A 20,733-nucleotide genomic window follows, 5' to 3' on the forward strand; every position below is an offset into this window, starting at 1 on the left:
ATTAGAGTTTTCATCTTTTCCGGATATATGCCCAGGAGTGGGATTGCTGGGTCATATGGTAGCTCTATTTTTAGTTTTTTAAGGAACCTCCGTATTGGTCTCCATAGTGGCTGCACCAATTTACATTCCCACCAACAGTGCAAGAGGGTTCCCTTTTCTCCACACCCTCTCCAGCATTTATTATTTGAACAGTTTATTTATCCATTCTACTCTCCATGGCATTTGGATAGTTTCCAGCTTGGGCTCTTACAAACAGTGCTGCTATGCACATTCTTGTCTTTTGGTGTAAACAGTGGTACACACTTTGTTAGGTATATACCTAGGAGTGAAACTGCTGGGTCAAATCCTTTTTTGAAGTAGTTGTTCCAATTTCCACTCCCATCAGCAGAATATGGAAAGTAAAAATACTCATGCGTGAAATGAGAAGTCACATTCCAGAAGAGGAATGTAAAGTCATCTACCTAGAAAAATTTTATATGAATTAATTTTTTAAATGTTTAGAACTCTCAGTATGTGAAAGCAAGTTATCAAAATGAGGATTTTCAGTGTTCAATATACATCCTTTAAAAAACTGAATAATCTCTCCTCTTTCTTGCCCTTAGGGGGGAAAAAAAAACTTTGTCAGGTTATATGAGAGGAGGATTGGAAGCCTTACACTTCAAGATGATTTATCCTGATAGAAAGTCTAAGGTCACAAATGAAATGAAATTAATAAAGTCAGCCAAGCCACTGGTGATCACTAACGGTCATACGAACAGTCAAAGGAGATGGCTCTTCCAAAGCCAAGGCTGGCTGCCTGATGTATAGTGCAGGAGGAGAATATTCTGGTTTGGGTTTAAAAAAGAAAAAAAAGAAGAAGGAAAAATGTGAAATGACCGAGACCTAAATACATATGGGTTGGAGTCTTTCATAAAAAATTCTCTCTGTCTTAATTTGTCCTTAAAATCTCAAAGTAGCAAAAACCAAGCTTGTATATATAAGCTATTACAGAATTGGATATTAAATAAAATTCTGTCTGGTTTATGTGGATCTCAAGGAAGGTTCACATTTAAATTTCGACATGGGATTGCACTCATCAGCCACAGAGAAGTAGCATGCCCCCAAAACAACTTTAAAATTGTAAAATTGAGATCTTATGATAAAGGAGTCACATGGAAACTGGAATACAAATAGAGATATTAAACAAAATTGCCTAGATTGGTCAACTCTACAACAGTTTAATGTATAGAATAAGGGGTAAAAAGTGTTCATTTACATAAAACATATAAGGTTTCCATATTCATATGCCTAATGCTTTTTCTTCCCCAGTAAAAATCTGGAGAAAGGCATTCATTTGTAGAGTGAACAACGCAGGTCAGCAAAAAAGATATGCCTGCATATCTCCATCTCTTTGCATAAGCAAATGCAATTGAGAAATTTTATAAAAGGCCACAGTAGTCCCAATGACAGGACAGCCATGAAAAAGTTCATATATAGTTATATTTGAAAACTAAGAAATTTTATTTTGCCTCTGATCTAGGCCCTATTGTAAGCACTACAAATATTAACTCATTAACCCTCATTCCAATCCTGTGAGGGTCCTGCAATTACCCTAATTCACAGATAAAGCAACTAAAGCACAGAAAGCATTTTACAGTTAAGTTTTTGCCCTAACAAACTTCAGTGAATCCTATCTACCTCTCTCAAAGCATATTTAACTTTAATATATTTAAAGGATGTATGACATTATCTTGCTTCCTTACACTAAGATCAATTCTTAAGGGACCCTATGGGCAGATGGCTCCAGCTTTATGTGCCCAACTTTTTATTCAGAATGTGTTGGGGGATAGGGGCTTTAGAGTCTAAAGATCATTGATGTATAGCAACTGCGCAGAAAGACTGATTTTTTTTTAAAGAAGAAAATGTAGGGGTTCCTTCTCATGATGATTTTGTTCAGCTGTGTGGAATTCATTTTCTTAGGTCTGCATAGTAGGTTTAGCATGCCTCCATGCTAAGTTTCTGACCTCTCCCAACCTGGAATAAATAATACATCCATTTATATTCATTTTCAAAATGAGGCTCTAGAAGTGGCAAGGTTCAATTATAAGGGCTAATGTCTTCAGAGTCCTCCTGAAGCCAGGCAGTGCTCCGAGGGCAGCCACATATAAGTTCTGCCTCTGAAACCCTGGGCAGTGCCAAATTCATGCTCTAAAATTCTCCTGGCTTCTTCATGATGCTGGTGTGATCAATGGAACCTATAGTAAATATGAAAAATGTCAACCACTTTAGCCTGCCGTTTTTTTAATTCAAGATTTTGAAACTCAAATGCAGTTTTGCAAAGGGGGGTTAAATGGGGAGAGAGGCGGGGTTGGAGTGGATTTGTCCCTGACTCAGCCGTCAGGCAAAGCAGAGAGGTGGTGAAGTTGTCTCCCTGTGACTGCAGCCAGGCTCCCAGGCTTAACAACCTGCTCTCAAGGTTAAGGGCCATGTCGAGGTGGCAGGCCAGCCGTTTTTACTCACTAGCACATATGACCCTTCCCAATTGTAGCCTCTTGTCTTTTTTTTTTTTTTTTTATAGTCTTAGCTAAGGAAAGGCAAGGCTAGTATTTTTTTCTTTTTTTTTTTCCCTTTTTATTTATTTATTTATTTATTTTTGGCTGTGTTGGGTCTTCGTTTCTGTGCGAGGGCTTTCTCTAGTTGTGGCAAGCGGGGGCCACTCTTCATTGCGGTGCGCGGGCCTCTCATTATCGCAGCCTCTCTTGTTGCAGAGCATGGGCTCCAGACGCGCAGGCTCAGTAGTTGTGGCTCACGGGCCTAGTTGCTCTGCGGCATGTGGGATCTTCCCAGACCAGGGCTCAAACTCGTGTCCCCTGCATTGGCAGGCAGATTCTCAACCACTGTGCCACCAGGGAAGCCCTAGCCTCTTGTCTTAAAAGCAGGTTCAGGCTTAAGGAATATACTTCTTGGGAGATAACTCTTGAGCGTGAAAAATCCCAGAGAGCCAAGAGGTACAATGCTGTTCCCCTTGAAACATTTCCAAGCTCAGCACCAGGGAAACGGCAGACAAATCAAACCAGACTTGGTGTAGAAGGCTGCGGGCAGTTCCAAGGACACCACAAGAAATCACCTCAGATAATGTTGCACTTGTGTGTATCAAATGTGCATTTGAAACCCACTTTCATCTCTTCTGTACATTGCCCTTGATGATAAACAGCTGCAGACTTGGATTATCTACAAGGACAGACGTACATTTGAAGGTCTGATGATACCAGCACATCTTAAGGTAATCAAATCAGAGTTTATAAATATGTCTAGGCAGAATGGAGGGGGAAGCCATGACTCTCACACCTCAGGGCTATAGAGGTCCCCCCTAGAGGGAGATCCATTCCTAGCTGTCACCTGAAGCAAAAGTGGGGGGTGATTTCCTGGAAGCTGCAGCATCAGAGAAGTAAACGCTGCCGAGAAACGCCCACAAACCACGCTGCTTTCCCTCCTATTTGGGCATTGACTCCATCAAAACATTCTGTCTAGCTTGGTGGACCCCCTTAAATATTTTATTTCAATCACCCTGGAAACGTTAAAAAAAAAAATAAAGCCCAGCAAGAAAAAAAGCAAGGCTTAGTCCTGACTCGTAGGATCAACTCTCTCTGACTGCTGGGGCATAAGTGCATGGCCCCTGACCCCTCCATCGCACACCTGCCACATTCCATGCGAACAAGTCAAAACCTCAAGCCTGCTTGATTAATCACCCAGCCCAAGAATCTACAGAACAAAGTTCACATTACCCAGAGAGCTGTCTGAAGGGCCCTCTGAGGTCAGGATGCAAGACCAAACAAAATTAATGTGCCTGCCACATCCATCATCGTGTAATCTGCTTCCAGTTCTGTAATCCCCGAACGTCTGGACTGTGCATACCAAGAACATTCCTGTTCGACGTGGATCAAAACGATTCATGTACAAAGGGCTCCGAACCCTCCCCACCTCTAAGAAAATCATTAACCATTTCTACAAGTCAAACAGCCCTGGGACTGCAGTCATCTGCTCAAACCAAGTCTCTAGGGACCTGGAAGTTTTCATGGTTCTATCATAAATGTTTCTTCAGACATCATGAAAATGAAATTTGATTTGACCTAAGAATAAGGAGTACATTGTGTTAACTTTCTGGTGACGTACTAATTCATTTAGATTATGTAAAGGATACAACAGCTCTCCTTGCACAAAAGTGGTTCACAATTAGTTCAAGGGAACTGATGTTCCCCAAAAATGAATTGGTTGGATTAGATGTACCTAAAATTATAAGATATATATTGTATTTTATGTTATCATGAGATTACTTTTCACTATGACCTCAGAACATGTAATGAATATTTCAAGAGAAGTATTCCTACACATTTCACTCAGGAGGAAAGGAGATTCAGAGACACTGTGTGAGAGACTTGAGGTCACACAGCTCTTGCTTGGGCTGGGCTGAGAGAAGCCCACATCACACTGTGTTTTCCTCTCATAATTGATATTAGTTTCAAGATTTTATGCTATAAACCTCCCAATTCTCTGAAATCCATTACATAAAGATTTCACCACAAGGTTATTTTATACTACCAGTCTCCTAATGCTCTCAAATACTTCACCACGAAGATTCACATCACGGATCATGTGAATATTATTACTGGATTTCTTCATTCCAAAGCACACACTCCTAGATTCCTGATGGAATAGGAAGTTGGACAGCCAGGATATTTTATGTTTTGGTCATTGACACTCCTCTTGTCTGAGGAGAAAATTTTAGGTGTAATTTCCATATAGAGAAGCCCATATGCTTCAGGAGTAAAAGGACGACAGAGAATGGGGGCAGTGTTCTCACCTTTTAGAAATTCAGGTATTAGACTCTGTTCTGGGGGCTACTAGTGTCCACTGACTGTGCAAGAGTAACACCAAAATACACAGTAATTTTAGGACCATTAGGAGTGATTCTCAAATAAACATAAAGGGACAATATCACTGAGGTGTGAAGGCCAGTAGAATCCGAAGTGGCAAGACTTTGATTCATCCAACAATAACCGAATGAGTATTATGTGCCACAAAAACTTCCACATATATTATTTCATTTCACCTTTGCACCTGCCTTCTGGGGTTTTCTGTGCCCATTACTGACAGTGAAGCCGGGGATCAGTGAAGGGCCTTGTAGAAATCACAGACGCAGTCACGTGACAAGGCTGAGCTCTGAAGCCACATGCATCTTATTCCAACCGTCCCAAAACAGACCACTGATACTGGAATCTGAATCGGAACAATGTCAGCATTCCTCTCCCTCCTTAAAAGTTAATGTTTCAAGCTCTTGGTATCATTCTTGCCACGTGAAAAGTGTGAAAGTATTTCAAAATAAAAAAGTGGATCTGCTATTACTCATTGCCTTTAGCAGGAAAACAGGAAATGGTTTTTACTAAGGGTCACGGAGGTGATGGGACAGGGAGGGGCTGAGGCATGGGAGGCAAAGGCCTGGTGCCGCTGTGAGAGGTTTCAGGGGAAGGAGGGGAGGTGCTGTGTGGTAATGACCCAGACATCAATACAAACACTGGCCCCTTTAGTCAACACACCTTGATTCAGTATGAGCTCTGTGCTAGGTACTGACAACGTGAGGTCCCTAAGGTAAGGGGCCTGCCCTCCGGGACTCAGTCTGGAAGGGGACACGGAACTTGGAAAAAGCAATACAATACCACACGCTGACAGCCAGGTTGTGGGCTTCCACAGGGCGCTGTGTGAGCACCGGGGACTGGCCCCCTGAGAGGGGTAGGGGACACGTCCTAGAGGAAGTGACATTTCTTTTGGGGTCTCAAAGTATGAGGAGGAGTTTTCCCGGCAGAGACAAAGGGAAGGGCTCTCCAGGCAGAGCATATTTCCAAAGGCATGGAGATCGGAGAGATCACGGTGTGTCCTGGAAATGCAAGACGGTTGGTTCTCCGTGGCTGCAGCCCGGGCTGCACTGTGTCACTGGTGAGGGCAACGAAGAGATGATGCTGGAGAGGTGGGCGGGGAGCCCAATTCTGGGTCTGCCTTCTGTACACTGCGGGGAGCCACAGGTTTTTAGGGAAGAGAGTGACAAGATCTATGTGATGATCACGTGGTGGTGGCGGTGGGGGGGGCTTTGTGGAAGATGGACTGGATAGAGCCAGCCAGGTGGCAAGGAGGCCGGCCGTTATGAACTCTACTTGGAGGGACCCTCGCAGCTCTGAGGTCCTCGGTGGCCCTCTGGTCTAGCTCTCTACTTTATAAGTGACAGACCAAGGTCTGGAAAGGTTAAGAGACTTGCAACAAAGCTACCCAGCTGGTGCCTAAGGATGGGAGCAGGAAGAGGTCCTGCCGGCAGCAGCCGGTCCCTTCCCCCTGCCTGGATGGCCAAAGAAAGTGAAAGGCTCTAACATCTGGGCCCCCCGGAGGGGCTTCAAGTTTATCTGCTTGCAAATAGCAAGAGATACATTGGAAAATAACAGCAGTAAAAGAGTGAAGAAACGTTTTTACCTTGGGTTTGGATTCCTGTTGTCTTATGGACCAGGTAAGTACCAAAAGCAACACAGCTTCGTTATTGAGTAAAACCAACACAACACAGTCAAGGGAATTGAGGGAAGTGCACAACTTCTTGCTAAATCAACCAAAGTCATCAAATCCTGACTGTTCCCACATGCTGGAATTCAGAGACACGAGCGAAGTCCTTTTGGAGTAGGCTGGATCAGTTCTTTCCTAAGAGCAGACGGTCAGTACCTTAGCCTTGTCGTCTAAAAAGAAAGCCAGTTGGCAAGAAAACATTTCATCCGCAGAACTACTATTCACAGCTAGTGCCGAAAGATGCCCACTGCAAAGTAATCCTGGATGATCATCGTTGCAGAACTGAAAGCCTAAGCCTAACACCCTACCCCTGGAGTTTGAGGGCAGGGAATATACTCTGTTTTTCAGAAAGCTCAAATTTTCGAAGAAGCAAAAATTCTCAAGATCTGAAAAACCAAACAGCCCTCCTAGAGCCCTCTCATAATTTCACTCCAAAGAGGGAGATCTAACATGGAGAATTTATTTTCAGGGTAGACACAGATTTTCTGACACCTGCATTTCTCCCAAAGCGCCCCTGAGACTTCACATCGGAGCAGGAAGTCCTGGTGTGTCATCAGACTCTGGGGGCTGCCACCCTGCTCACACGAGATTCAGACTCGTCTGAACCCTCTGGTTGAGTTAAAGTGAGTGGCAGGCCTGGGGAAAACGTACCAGCATTCTTTACCACCACATTTTGTATTGTACATACCAAGCCATTAAAGGAAACAGAGCATGCCATGTCTTTGATTGGTCACAGATGGGAGGAAACCAGCCACAATAATAAATGCACGGAGGTGGGGTGTGTCGTCACACACGGAGCCAGGATGTGTGATCCAGGAGGTGTGTATCGGGGTGTTAACGCCATATGTCGTTTTACTGCTGTGGGCCTGCTCCCAGGTCAATAGCAACATGTTCCTCCAAAACAGCTCCGACGCCAGCCCTGACGCCGCGGCGCTCTGCCAGACCTACGTGACTCTTACCAGGTACTGAAGTCGCTGGCGCTCAGTCTCAGGGGTGAATTCCGAAGACATGGGGATGATTTCTCCATTTCTGATGATTATGGCCCTGAAATGGTGAAAATGCATGTCAGCAGCCAATCTCATAAAAGTACCTCGATTCCGTCATAACTCCATAGCTTAGTTCAGAATACACCTGAAACTCTCAGAGGATCCTTTTTCCTCTGACTTGCACAGCAAAGCTCGGTGTTACCAACTCACCACATTGTAAAAGTATCTTTAAGAGCATGACATTCTCGTTAGCGCATGTTTACTTGTTCTGCTAGTTTAATGCCCAGCACCAAGCATAATACTTGGCACATAATAGATGGTCAGTGAATAAATGAATGAATCAATGAATGATGCCCAGAGGCTCACTCTAGACTAGTGCTCTCCAGTGGAACTGTGTGTGATCATTAAAACTCGTGTTTTAATCTGTGCAGTCCAACATGGCAGCAACCAGCCCCATGTGGGTACTGAGCATTTGAATCACGGTGAGTGCAAGCTGAGAAACTGAATTTTTAATTTTATTTAATTTTAATTCATTTAGCTTTAAGTTAAGCAGTCACAAGCGGGCTAGTGCAGTAGACAGTGCAGCTCCAGATCCTCATTACTCAAAGTGTCTGTGAGCCAGCAGCTTGTTAGAAATGCAGACTCTCGGGTTCCACCGCAGACTTCCTGTACCGGAATCTGCATTGCCGTAAGGTGCCCAGGAAATTCAGAGGCAGAGGCACGTTAAAAGCTAAGAACACCGGACCTAGGCTCCTGAGTTTCTATGGTAATATCCTGGGTCCAGGAAAACCACTCTTATCTCATCTTAAAGCTCAGGAAATTCACATACTCTCCAAAATGTGCCCAACAGCTACTGCTGACTCCGGGACTTTTGAGAGAACAGAGTTCCCCAAAGCAGACGTCTAAAAGAGGAGCTGCCGGATTGATAACCGTGGAACAACCTCCCCTAAGCCTGTTCTCGGTGGAACCTCCTGTGCTCAGACCTTGTTCCGCAGTGGTCCCTGCAGCCGCTTGCCAGCTATCGATCAGTTGTGGCGGAAGGCTGCCGTTTCTACGACAAATCCAAGTGGCTAGGGGAACTGCATTCTATTCGAACCACAAAGCTCCTGATATCAGGGAGCCGGAGACCTGGGGACCCAGCACACTTCTCTGTGAAGAGCCACAAGCACGGGGAATACCATCAATGAGCTCAGCTCTGGGTGGATGCCTCACTCACATGGGGAGGCTGCATTTTTTTTGTGCCAAGAAGCCCCGGGCACCCCTCCCTCCCACTGCACAGGCAGGCAGTCCTGACTTGGCAACAATCCCTATAAATGGCTCCAGCTGCTCGACCCCCCCTCCCCTGCTAACCCCTCACCACCCATGCCCAGTTGCTGCTGTCATAGAAACTAGTGGAGGGGGGCAGGCAAGGGAGGAGATGACAATAAAAATCTTGGGGGCCTTAGAGAATTTATGGATCTAGGAGAAAAATGGTGGAAGCTGTAAGGAAACGGAAAAGTTTTGCGGGGGCTGACCCTGGGAAGAGGGTGGCTCTTGCTGTAATACTCGTATCACTTCTTTTATTATGCCGCCGAAAATAGGACAAATTAAAGATTCCTTCTTATAAACCCAGAGTCACTTGTAAAATGCAACCACCTCCCCCAACCCCGAGAAAGGTGATATCCACCATTCACAAATCAGTGTGAGTTAATTGAAATTCTCTTTGTCCTACTTATCAGCTGAGAACAACTGTAATAAGAGTAGGGGTTTTGATAGAGGCTGGAGAAACTTGGAGAACTTGAAAGGAGGGGTCAGGAAGGTCAAGGTTAGGGCCTAATCTTCAAGTAGCAAGAAGGGCCCAGAGAATGTGGGGCACTAGAGCAAAAGGCATTATGCAGTAAATTCCCACAGCAATCTGCTGTTTCAAAATTTTGCTAAAAGCTAGTCTTAATTCTTTTCCCTCCCTTTTCCTACATGGCCCCTGAATTCCAGCTTCCAGGCTCAGACTAAGAAAGGTGGGTATCCGGGAGGGAAGTAAATGATCATGGTAAGAGGAGGAAGGAAGGGACGGTGGAAGATGGGGGGTCAGGCAGCGTGGGCCTGTGGGGAGGAGCCAACCAGACCATGCAAGAGCCTCTTCCAGCACCTAAGCGTCAGGAGGTCGGGGGCCTGGTCTGTTTTGTTCACTCTCATATTCCAGATGCTTGGTATCTTGCCTGTCACCTAGCAGGAGCCCCATGAATATTAATTGAATATAAGAACAGATGAGGGAACTTAGGAGAAGCTTTGCCTTGAGTCTGAGGGAGGAAGAGAGCAGAACTAGGAGGGAGCGGATGTGCGCTTACACAAGGAGAGTTGGGTGGACGTCACAGAGCCGAGGGGGCCTTCGCCTGGAATCGCACCTGCTCCCTCAGCCATCTCTTCCTCTTCTCCTCCTGACCAGATGAGTACATCCATCACTTCCAACCCCGGAGTCTTCCCTACAGTCAGTTATTCCCTCTGCATTCCCTACCTCTCTCTCTACTGGCTTTCCTGCCACACTCAAAACACTTTGTGTTTAAAATCAAACAAAACAGAAACCGAAACGAAAACCGAACAAACAATACTCTCCTCATCTGAAACCCACTTTCAGGGTCCTTTCCCCTTTCTTTCCTCCTAAACCAAGGTTTACACATGCATTACACATTAACGTACACATTAATCTACATTCAGGGGCTCTACTTCCTCACCTCCCACCGATCCCTCAAATACAGGTAAATTCATTTCTTGCCCCTCTCTCTACCTGACTGTTCTCACCAGTCCCCAAACGGCCTCTTTGCTGCTACACCCCCTGACCATGGCCTCATTCCCAGCTTCCTAGGCAGCATGTGTCGGTCCCTCCCGACCCCAGCTTCTGGGACACTGCTCCTCCTGGTCTCCCTCCGACCTCCCAGGACACTCCTCTCAGACTCCCCTGGGGTTGCGGGCTGCCATTCAGTCTCTCTACCCCCTCCCTGGGCGCTCGCTTCCCAACCCTGTAACCCCCAAGATTTGGTTTAGAGGCCTCTCCTACGTGCTCTGTTAGCCTGGTGCCCCTAATATGGGACACACCCTGTTCTGTCACTCATTGCTTAACTGTCCGCCTTCCGGGCTGGCCTGTAAGCTCCTAAGGCGAGAACCACGTCCGTCCTGCTCACGCCGAGGCCCCACTACTGTGCACAGACCCAGGCAGTTACAAGCAGTACTGGCTACAGAATTTCTAGGGTCCGGGCCAAATAAAAATGCAGGTCCTCTCGTTCAAAAATTAATGAGAATTTCAAGACTGTGACGGCAGAACATTAAGGCAAATGTGGCGGCCTGCAAAGGTCACAACCCCATGAAGCAGGCCCTGACTGTGCGCCCTTAATATTTACTGGACGAATCGATGGCTTCAACCATGACATATGCCGATGATTCCAAACATCCTTTCCGGCCCACACGTCTCTGCTGTGCTCCAGCCTGGAACAGCCAACTGCCAACAAATATTCACTTGGATACTCACTGGCATCTCAGACTCGACGTGTTTCAGACTTAATGATCCTGCCCCGCCACACCCCAAAATCTGTCCTTCCAGCAGCCCCTGTCTCAGGGAACAGCATCCCTTTCCACCGGGGGGCGGGAGGGTATTCCAGAAGCCATCTCACTTTTCTCCCTCTACACATGCAAACGGGCAGCAATCCTGCAGAGTTTATCCCCTCAGTAGCATGAGAACCTGTCCCTTTCCTTGGTTTCTTCTGTTAGTGCCTGGGTTCAGGCCGCATCAGAGCTTGTCTGCCTGACTCAGGAGCTCTGTTCCCCAGGGTCACCAAGATGATTTAAAAGCATTACTCGCATCACGTCAGATCCCCTACTGCAAGCCCCTAGGTGCCTTCCCAGCATTTCCACTTTCCTTCATTATCTGGGTTTTGCCTGTATTTCTGGTTTCAGTCTCACACTTGCTCTCCCTTCTTCTGGCCAACTGATTCCTCTCTGAGAGTCAGCCCAGGAGAATGCCCTCCTGGTCTACCTTCGATGCCCCTTCTCCGTGACCCCGTGGGGTCGCGTGCCTGGTGCACCACAGCCCTTACCAGTCTCACCGAGATGGCTGGCCTCTGTGGCTGTCTCTAACTACCTGAGGATGTCTTCTGGGCAGAGCCTGAGCCCTGGTTTCTGAATCTCCAGCACTCAGTGTGTGGCCTGTGACAGACACGCAATAACTATTTGCTGAGGGATAAGCGGCTAAATGGATGAAGAGTGAGCTGGACTTGGGTGGATGAACAGACGTGTCCAGAAGCGAAGGCCCCAAATAAGACTTCTCTTAGTAACATGATCTGTAACTGTCTAACTGTCTACAGCCTGAGCCCTCAAAAATCCACATGCCTTTTCATTGGTCTTACAAAAAGACAGTGGACCCAAAAGGATGTTGTTCTGGCTGAATCACCACTGAAAAGTGACTCAAAAGATAAGGGAAAACTAGGCAGGGCCCCTGTCCTTCATGGGCAGGGGAGGGAGAATGCAGCCACCGCTATGTTTACTCTGTTTTTTCATTTCAAATTTGTACACAACGAGGTATCGGCATTCAACTCCAATGTTCACTGCTGGGGTAACCCTACCTAATTACTTTCATAAATAGATCATTATATCTAAATCCACTTATGTACAGAACATTCTTCACTTCTGTTTGAACTACCGAGTTTTTCCTTTATGAGACACCCATGGATTAAAGAATGACAGCAAGTCTGGCAGCCAAACTTTCCAGTCCCTGCATCATGATGCCTCTTCCTATGTGATTCCCGGCTTCCTTTTGATCTTTCTCTCTTTCATCCCTCTGATCTAGGGATCAATTTGTCAAGAGAGCTGGTCTCCAATCTGGAGTAGGGCAGTGAGAGGAAGGGGTTTCAAAGGGAACAGAGTGCATGTGAAGGCTGTACTAAACAACCAATAAAGTAGAGAAATGCCATTAAAGCTACATTCTCTCATCATAGGATCCTTATAGACTTCATATCTTCTACTTCATTATTTTATGAAATGCTTTTACTAAACAGGGAAAAAAAAGCTATAGAGCAGCGAGTGTCAAGGAGGGTTAGGCACATGCCCTGACCTTTCTTCTGGGGCCTCAGGTCCAGACCTGTGGATATGACTGTGGTCAGTATGACATTTCATTCACCTACTCAGTGTTTGGCCAGAGACTAGGTGAGGGAGTCACCAGGGGTTGGGTGATTTCACCAACTAGCAACCACTTCCCACCTGGCATCCCATACCATACAGAGGCGGTGGTTCCTGAGCATATTCTGCAAAGTTAAGGCTAGCCTTTCATTTACAGAGACTAACGGAAATATACATGCTTTAACTTCTTACCCAGTCTAAGAGACAGAGCAGTATTCGTAACACGGCGAATGATAAGGTTTGATGTGTTTTTGTGAGTCAACTGCAAGGATGGGAAAAGAGGAGGTAAAGCAAAGACATTGATAGTTTTTAAACCCCGCCCCCCATATGAGGCACATGACAGGATAAGGGCAATTTATTCCTAACTGATGAGAAATTTGAGTTCAGAGAACAGGTGCTAGAAAATTCTGCTACTTATATCCTTGAATGTCACAATTTGGAGTCAAAAAGATTTACTTTTTGTTCCTCAAGCTGGTCAAAACGTAAACTGGTCAAGAGAAAAATAAAGGGCCAAAGAGGATGCTCATTTCAGATATTCTCTCAATTTTACACTTTCTCTTAAGGAGATCACACTAACTCCGGTTAAATCCCATCTCAGAGCAGGAGTGATACTTTCCAAAGGCATCTGACAAACAAGCAAAAGAAAAAAAACCAATAAAAGATGTGATTAGGCAACTGACCAGAAGGGAAAATGCAAATGCTCAATAAACATATGAAAAGAAGCTCTACCTCACTGGTCCAGGAAGAGGTAAATTAAAGTAAAAGTAATGTAATTTTTGCTCATCAGATTGGCAAACATCTATTGAAAACATTAACAATATATAATAGTTCTCACAGGGTGAGGGGAAAAAGTCATTCTCATAATTAAAGGGAACATAGATTGTTATACTTTTTAAATCTCTTAAAATTGTAACTACATAAAAAAATGGTTCAGCCACCCTACTGTGGGGAATATATCCTAAAGAAATGAAAGGTTCATTACAAGTCAACAATTCATATTTGACATTACTTGTTGTGGCAAAGACTGGAAACAGTATGAATGTTTATCAAAAGGGGGAATTGTTGAATGGATTGGTGTGTAATCTATAATATGTTATACAGTCACTTAAAAAGTTAAGTCTGTTTTGTAACCTGCAGGTATCCATGATGTTAAGAAAAGCACGTTGCAGAGTAATAATATGTGGAATAATCCCATTTTTATAAAAACAAAAACTATATATAGATACCCAATATACACGAAGTATCTGATTCCAGGCCAAAATCCTATGTGTGCTCCTTCAGGCTCTGCAAAGGCTCTACCGGGCAGGCCTGCGGGGAAGCTGCCCTCCCCACCCCTGGTGCCCAGCCAGGGCTCTGCAGTCTCTGAGGGGAGCTGCAGGCCAGGGCTCCCTCTCCCCACCCTCACCATGGGTCACATTTACATACTTTTCTGCCTACCCAGCCTAGGCACCTCCACCAGGAGTCTTGGCTAAGATACTTTTCCCCACTCTGACTCAGTACTTTTCCACTCCTACTCCTTCCCCTTTTCCACCACCTACCTGCCATCCCACCCCCATCCGTTGGTCCAAAGGCACAACCTTTTGTTCAGAGCTCCTCAACGCCTAGAAGATTCCTCCCGCCCTGCTGCATGTCATCACCTGACCCTGGCCTGGTGCCCTTGTGCGCGGAAAATGGAACACTCTGCTTTCTCTTTGCCTCTTGCCTGCACTATCAGAGAGTGAATAAGGCTGTCACTGTACTAACTGGCCACCTGGACCCCTGGCTGTCTGATAATATAAATTATGTTTGAATGAGTAGGGAGAAAGGCATGGAAGTGGGAGAGAAAGTTAATTTTCCTTTACATATCTTTGTATCATTTGACTTACAGGAATCGTGAAACATTCCTTTTGTAAATTCTGAAGAGGAATTTATTTGCCCAGATTTGGCCGCATATTCACAAAAGGCCCGGAATCCTACTAAATGCTAATTCATCTTTGTAGCACTACCAGTCTTCGTGAACCCTGTGGGACCCAAGCATTAAGTGACCACAGAATTCTTCCTGGCGCCCAAACGTCTCTCAGAGCTCAGGTGCGACTGCAAAACTCTCCTGTAGCTGCATCAGAAGCCACTAACTAAGAAGCCAGTGGCAGACTTTTGTTATAAAAATGAGAACTGGTTAAGACCAAAAATGTCTGTACCTTCTTCTATCACTTGTGTTCTAAGAGGAGACCCACAGAAGTAGGTTCAGAACTGCCAACCACGCTCACAAATGAAAACGACAGAAAGACGTTCTGAATGAAGAATGAATGGGGTGACCCGAGGATACATCAGCCCCTCCCCTGGATGGCTAGATTCCATTTATTTTAGGCGTACAGAAGGGTCTGTGCATATGTAATCCTCCCCTTCCTGCCACAGCCTGGGCATTCTGAACTACTCTGACACACACGTTTCTCTGAGGACCTAAGAACTTGAAACTATGCCTCTTAGGCACTGACAGTATGCATCCGTGTAATACTTTTTTTCATTGGCCACAGGGAAATTTTCAGTGTGTTAAATCAGTGACACTTTGATAAAGCGAAAACAAAACAAAACATCCCCCGCTGCCCCCACCTCAATGACTGCATCCACTGCCTGTGGGCTGCCTACCACCACACGACTTGCAGAGTTCAAGGCCGAGGCAGCCATCCAGGGGTTTGGATGTGGCCGTGGGATGGGAGAGGCACTTCCCCTTAGAGATCACTGCTGGGAGTAAGTGGAGCAGGAGGGAGCAAACAGCCAGCTACACTTTCTACTGCTTAGAAGACATCTCCCTCTTTCCAGGGCAAGCAGAACTCAACATATACTGGTGAGTGTTGTGGGCAATGTGCTGTAGCTTATGTTCACAGCTACGCTCTGGAATGGTCTCACTGTGTACAACACCCTCTTGGAGTGTTTCAGAAAGTTCCCCCTAGCCCCAGGACGCTACTAGCTTTGAATAGTAGAGGCTCATTCACACACCCTCCTTTCTAGCCTTCAGTGAAACGAGACCACGTTGCCTCGGTGCGCTGCACAGCTCTTACGTCATCGGCTGTGACTATCGAGAAAGCTTCAGATTCAAGCAAAGGAGCAACACACTGAAGTTTTAAGAGGAAGAGGAAGTCTGGAGAATGCTGGAGGACAAATGCAGGAGAACTCCAGCCAGCACTTCCTTTCTGTGAGCCTCAGGAAGCTTAGAAGCCCGTGCTCTGCCCAGGGCACTGCAGAGCAGACCACCTGTCAGCCCTCCTGCCTCCTCAAGGTAAAAACTTTGGCCTTAAGACCAAACAAAATACTAAAATTCACAAGTGATTTTGCAAATAGGTACTATGTAAACTTGGTATAAGGACAATTAATGAGCATATAGGCTTTCAGCCTCAATAGAAGGTCCAAGTGGCACAAAGTATGGGGAAAAATTAATATATATATATATATATCCCTTATATACATAGATTTATAGTTATAGATGTAGATTATATACAATATAGATATACTTATGTATAAAAATCTCCACATATAAATCTCCATTTATAAACATTATATATATTCATATATATATGAAAATCTCCAAGCTTAAAGGTAGAATCTCTCTGCAGAGCTGGAATAGAAAAGAACTTCAAAATCGCCAGGCTGCTGGACTTGAGAGGCACTTAATAGTGTCCAGCAGGCCAGTCTCCACGGAGGGAAAGGTTAAGTAAGATAAAAGTCAGGGCTCAAGCTCACTCCTGAAGGCAGCATCCAAACCAAGTTGCGTCACTTTGCCATACCCCTTGGTTTCTTCTCTCTGCAGCACAGGAACTGCTGGCCGGCAAAGCAAAGTGCTCTGAGGCTAGTGTTTGCAAGAGTCCAGGTAGCACAGAAGTTCATTCCCATCTCAAGCAGTCAAGCGGCCAGCCAGTCCTGCAGCATGGAAACCGCCCACATGTGTAGCAAAAGGTGCGTGAGTGTACGACATACAGGAGGAATCTTTCTGGGTTGTGGTAAGTTCTGCCAGTATACACGGGAGGTTGTAATGGGAAAGGCAAAGCACTACTATGGGGGGCAATGGCCGATGTCAGGCCCTCTCCCTGCTCAGAAAGTCCACAGCCTTGAGGGGTACCCGTCCATGTGCCCCATCACTGGTAGTGAGGCGGTGTGGTGGCAATGGCACTGGCTTGGGAACCAGAACTTATAGGTGCCAGCCCCACCTTAGGTTAATCGCTAGCTCTGGGCCTTGGTGTCCTTGCCAATAAAAAGAAGGGGTAAGGACAAGATCACTTCTCAGGCACCTCCCAGGTCTAAATTTCAGCGGTTCCGAAAAATAAGCCGAATATCTGCAGAGTGGAGAAATACGGACAAATTACTACAGCTACTACTTTCCCTCTCAGGAGGAGGTAATCCCCCAAATTTAGATTCTGATAAATATAAACCAATACAGAAGTGCCAGAATGGGAGAAGTCACCCTTAGTGCTTCTTTTAAACCATAAAGGACAAGGAGCCCATTATCGAGCAAGCCCCCCGATGTACTTTCACTGTTGTCACCAGTCCCCTCGGAACGCAAAGCTGCAAACAAAAGGCATCTCTGACCTGATTCCATTACACGCTTTTTCAGCTGAAAGTGATTCGAAACGCAACATTAAACTGCACATTTTCCAGGATGGAGGAGAAAACCTGGTACAAGGTGACAAAGAGCAACCATTCGGAAAACCCGTTTTGACAGCGCGTATCAATTCCGAAGTACAGGGAGGAGGAATCCATTTTGTCAAAAAGCATCAGACCTTGTGAACCCTCTTCAGATGCAGCAGAAGCATCTGTCTCCTTCAAAAGTACTGGAAATGTGTCGATGGAAAAGAAAGCAGGGCAGCTGATGGAGTAAGCTGGGGTTACCACCATCAGACGACATCCAGGCTGTTGGTGCTAATTAGAGGGGTCAAAAAATAGCTGAAGGGAAAAAAATAATCCCAGGAGCCTGGAATTGGCTTTGGTGTGTTTTTAGTCATTCCATTTCCAGAATGGATACTAAAGAAAAAAGTTGCAAATACGATGATTCACTTAACAGAACCTCAAATACGCAAGTGTATCAGCAAAAATATTCACCAAAAAATGGTCAGGAAAAAAAAATTCAGATCTTTCAGTAGCAGCAAAAATAAATGACCGCTCGCAGAGCAATAACTGAGTCAGATGTTCCTGTTTTCCTCGCAAACAGCCCAGTCTGTATTCACACCACCCAGAATAATTTCTCAATGTCATAATTCAGCCACTTTCTACAAACATCTTGCTATACCAGCAACATTCGTGACACCAAGTGCACCGGCACAATATTTTCCACACCAGGTAGAAGCCTTACAGTCATGAAAGAAAACTTTTTGAGGTGCTTATTTCTAAAAATAATGATAAGGGGTCCATGTGTATATTAACGGTGGGGTTGTTTATTCTTTTTCTAAAAAATATATTCCACATTCCATAAAATTCACCCTTGTAAAGTGTACAATTCAGTTGTTTTTAGTATATTCACAAGGGTGTGCAGCCATCACCACTATCTAATTCCAAAACACTTTCAGCACCTCAAAAAGAACTGCTCCCCATACTCATTAGCAGTCACTCCCCATTCCCCCCGCCTCCCCCCCTAACCCATGTCAACCACTAATCTGTTTTCTGTCTCTATAGATTTGCCTGTTTTGGATATCTCACATAAATGAGATCCTGTAATATATGGCCTTTTGTGCCTGGTTTCTTCCACTTACAATAACGTTTTCAAGGTTCATCGTGTTATAGCAGGCATCAGTACCTCATTCCTTTTTATGGCTGAATGAATATTCCGCTGTAAGGATACACCACATTTTGTTTATCCATTCATTAGTGGATGGACATTTAGGTTGTCTCCACTCTTTGGCTATTGTGAATAACATCGTTGTAAACATTCCTGTACAAGTTTTTATGGGAATATATATTCTCAGTTCTCTTGGCTATCTACCTAGGAGTGGAATTGCTGGGTCGCATGGTAACTCCATGTTTAACATTTTGAGGAACTGCCAATCAGTTTTTGAAAGTGGCGGCACCATTTTGCGTTCCCAGTTGGTGAATTTTAAAACTTTCTCTTAAAGGATTGCAGAGTTCAAACTAAATTTATTTCTGAAAATCCCACAGCGGTTTCTTATTTTGCACAGTTTCAAAAGCACTTAGTTGGCAAAGTTTTGCCTGTGTGCTTCGATCTCAATGCACATATTGAACACTTAGTGGTTCCATTTCCATTTGTGTCACAGGGTGTATATTCTGTTCTTCTCAAGTGCAGGATCAATACCTATAATCTACAGCACTCCACGGTCCCCCCGCACAAATGTACACAAACACTTCTCAAGCCCCCAAACGAGCACATTTTTCTCCTCCTAGCAAGTAGCCAGACTGGGTGAGGCCTCCCCTCCTCCCTCCCTCCCCTCCCCCTCCTTCTCCTCCTCCCTCCCTCCCTCCCCTCCTCCTTCCCTTTCTTTTAAATAACTGATGATGACAATAGCTCACTGTTTGTGCGCCAAGGCAGGTAGAACATGCAGAGTCCGGGAAGCAACCTCTTTACCAATGCTCCATATTAGTTACAATTGGACACAGGTGTGTCCAGTTCCAACCACTCTATTTTAAAAGGGCAATGCCATGGAGCAACTGAACTGAGTTCCAAGGAAAGAAATAAAAACAATGTAAGGGATGGAAAATAGATGCTTTGAAGGAGGTTAAAGCAATTATGGTATTTTAGCCTGAAGGAAAAAACGAGCAGTGATTTGATCACAATCTCCTTCACGCAATTTGAAATCATTTTATTGAAGGAATGGTGAGTGACCAGTTTCTTCATGCTCAGAGCAACACAAACAAGAGGAAATTCTATTTAATCAAATCAGTAAGATTCTATGGTTGGAAACAAGAAAAGAATTTCCTAATCTTCACATTATACATTGACCGAAGCCAATTCCAAGGGGTCTCCGTCCCTGAAATTCTTCAAAAGGACATGAGGGAGCTTTGTCTATATTTGCCTGCCAAGAATCTTGAAGCATCCTTTATTGTTGTTTCTTTATGATGCTATAAATCAGGAACTACATCTGTGGTGTGAGGGCAAAGTCGGATCCATAAACATTCACTTTAGACTGTGTACTGTATAATGTACTTAGAAAGTCTTACAACCTATACCATGGAAGTAAACAGGTCATCCTCGGTGCCACATGCCCCTGCCCAAAATAAGCTACGACATGACTTCACCTGGCAGGGCAGTTGGCTTATCTGTGGCCCAGTGGTTAGATAACAGGTTGGATGCCTCGCCTGCAGGGCTTCCTGGCTCTACCAGCTGATGGTTACCCCGTGTCAGTTCTTCACATAGAAAGGCTTGGGAAGCCCATCTCTCATCCACTGAACATAACCATCATTTGGGTTTGGGGAGCCAGTTGAGGTGCAGTGGAAAGTGACCAAGGGCTCAGAGTTCAAAGTCTAGCTCAAGCTATGAACTAGCCATGCTAGGAGCCCCTCTGACACTCAATTTTCCCCATTTGAAAAAGGGAAAATACCTCTTTCTTCAGATTAAATGAGTTTATGTGCAAAAGGACTTTAAGCATGACTTATTAAGCATAGCTGATTGAATCATTAAGGGAAACATACATAGCTACAAGTCAAAGTAGAACAGTCATTACTTGGAACTTTGTTATTTTGTACAATAACTGTCCACAATTGTGATCCTAAAGAACTGTATGAAGGAAAACAAAAAACAAACAAAAAAACACCAGTGTATCTAGTGACCTCACGTAGGCTTTAATGATGAAATGGCATGCTGATTTCCCATTGTCATTTCTAGTCCCGTGTTCAGGTACCCCCAGAACTCCACGGAAAAGAAGGGAGATTGACAGGGTAGTAATGGAGCATTCCTGCTTCTCTTGATCACTAGCTTTAAAACCCCACGCTGTCCATTAATATTAATGCCATAATCTCCTTCAGATTTTTCCAAGCATATCTGTAATTTAAGATTTCATTTTGACAAACAGATATACTAAAGGTTCCCATGCCAAATCCCCTTTCCCTG

General features: G+C 44.9%; 1 protein-coding gene across 2 annotated transcripts in view; it reads right to left on the minus strand.

Annotated features, from left to right (window-relative positions):
• Positions 1-20,733, minus strand: part of PPM1H (protein phosphatase, Mg2+/Mn2+ dependent 1H) — a 265,292-nt gene that overhangs the window by 77,383 nt on the left and 167,176 nt on the right. For both annotated transcript variants that reach the window (XM_068560262.1, XM_068560261.1), the window contains exon 5: positions 7,539-7,623. In XM_068560262.1, coding sequence (XP_068416363.1) covers positions 7,539-7,623 — 85 coding nt within the window. The remainder of the gene's footprint in view (positions 1-7,538; positions 7,624-20,733) is intronic.

The sequence above is a fragment of the Eschrichtius robustus genome, chromosome 13, assembly GCF_028021215.1.
Source record: "Eschrichtius robustus isolate mEscRob2 chromosome 13, mEscRob2.pri, whole genome shotgun sequence".
Lineage (NCBI taxonomy): Eukaryota > Metazoa > Chordata > Mammalia > Artiodactyla > Eschrichtiidae > Eschrichtius > Eschrichtius robustus.